The sequence below is a fragment of the Priapulus caudatus genome, unplaced genomic scaffold (assembly GCF_000485595.1).
Source record: "Priapulus caudatus unplaced genomic scaffold, Priapulus_caudatus-5.0.1 Scaffold13941, whole genome shotgun sequence".
Classification (NCBI taxonomy): domain Eukaryota; kingdom Metazoa; phylum Priapulida; class Priapulimorpha; order Priapulimorphida; family Priapulidae; genus Priapulus; species Priapulus caudatus.
This window is the reverse complement of record NW_014591002.1, coordinates 1-1,011: the sequence shown is the minus strand read 5'-3', so window position 1 is coordinate 1,011 and position 1,011 is coordinate 1. Positions and strand designations below refer to the sequence as shown.

The window sequence follows — 1,011 nt, the reverse complement described above, 5'->3', positions numbered from 1 at the left end:
GCGATCACGAAGGAGCGTAAGGTGTTTGCGGACTGCCTGCAGGCGGTGATGCGTCAGCTGCAGGTGGCGCTGGAGACAGCGGTCATGCCGGACGTGTTCACGGCGACGGTCGACCTGCTACTGCAGATCGTCAAGATTCAGCCAAAGTGCTTCAACACGCACTTCAGGGTGAGATGCCGCTGCGTGTAACTTCCACCATCACCCTGTTGCTAACCATAATCTCTAACTTTAAACCCTAACCCTTAACCCTCAGCATTACCCTAATCCCTAACCCCGACCATCATGCTGATGCTAACCTTAATCCCTAACCTTTAACCTCAACCCCTAACCTTTAATGTCACCCTGATGCATCCCTCAATCCCTAACCCTTAACCTTTGACTGTCTATCTTTTGTATCCGATCGGATTTTGGATCCGATCCGTCCATCCAATTACTACCGAGAAAGAACAAATTACACATTTTTCTACAAAAACATATTTTTGACTAAAAATCAGGATACGTCGAGACATCGCGATCTTTGATGGCAGCCCTAACTAATGCCATTATCTTAACACACACTTACACCAGCTACTACAATCACGTAACGCTGCGATGACATTCTCGTGCGCGATGACGCCTTCGTGTGCGCGTGACGCGACGATGTCACTTGTCACCCGGCAGGACACGGTTGACATTCTCGTCGGCTGGCACATCGACTCGACGCAGCGCGAGTCTCTCATCGTCTACGCCGCGGCCGCCCTCACCAGCCTGCAGCAGTTCTGGGTTGGCGACCTCTCCTTCTCCGTCACCCTGCTCGGTCAGTTCCTCGAGGACATGGAGGCATACTCGGAGGTGAGGCAGCACTGATGCAGGGTAGATTCTCCAGTCAAACACACGTTCAGTGCGATCATTCTGCTGGTGGTGGTCTGAAGGGAAAGTTAGAAGAGGAAACTGCGTGTCTGGTTGCCTCGCGTTGATTCGGGCGTTGCTTCTGTAGCTGCTAGTTGGCTCAGTGACAGTTAGGTAGCTCAG

The 1,011-nt window shown here is 52.0% G+C and overlaps 1 protein-coding gene across 1 annotated transcript; it reads left to right on the top strand.

Moving 5' to 3' along the window:
• Window positions 1-6: 6 nt before the first annotated feature.
• On the top strand, window positions 7-831 carry LOC106820472 (serine/threonine-protein kinase SMG1-like; the record flags this gene model as incomplete). The annotated part of the gene is made up of 2 exons (XM_014824987.1): window positions 7-168; window positions 661-831. Coding segments are annotated over exons 1-2 (291 nt in total), but the record flags the coding sequence as incomplete, so codon positions are not given.
• Between the last annotated feature and the right edge of the window lie 180 nt (window positions 832-1,011).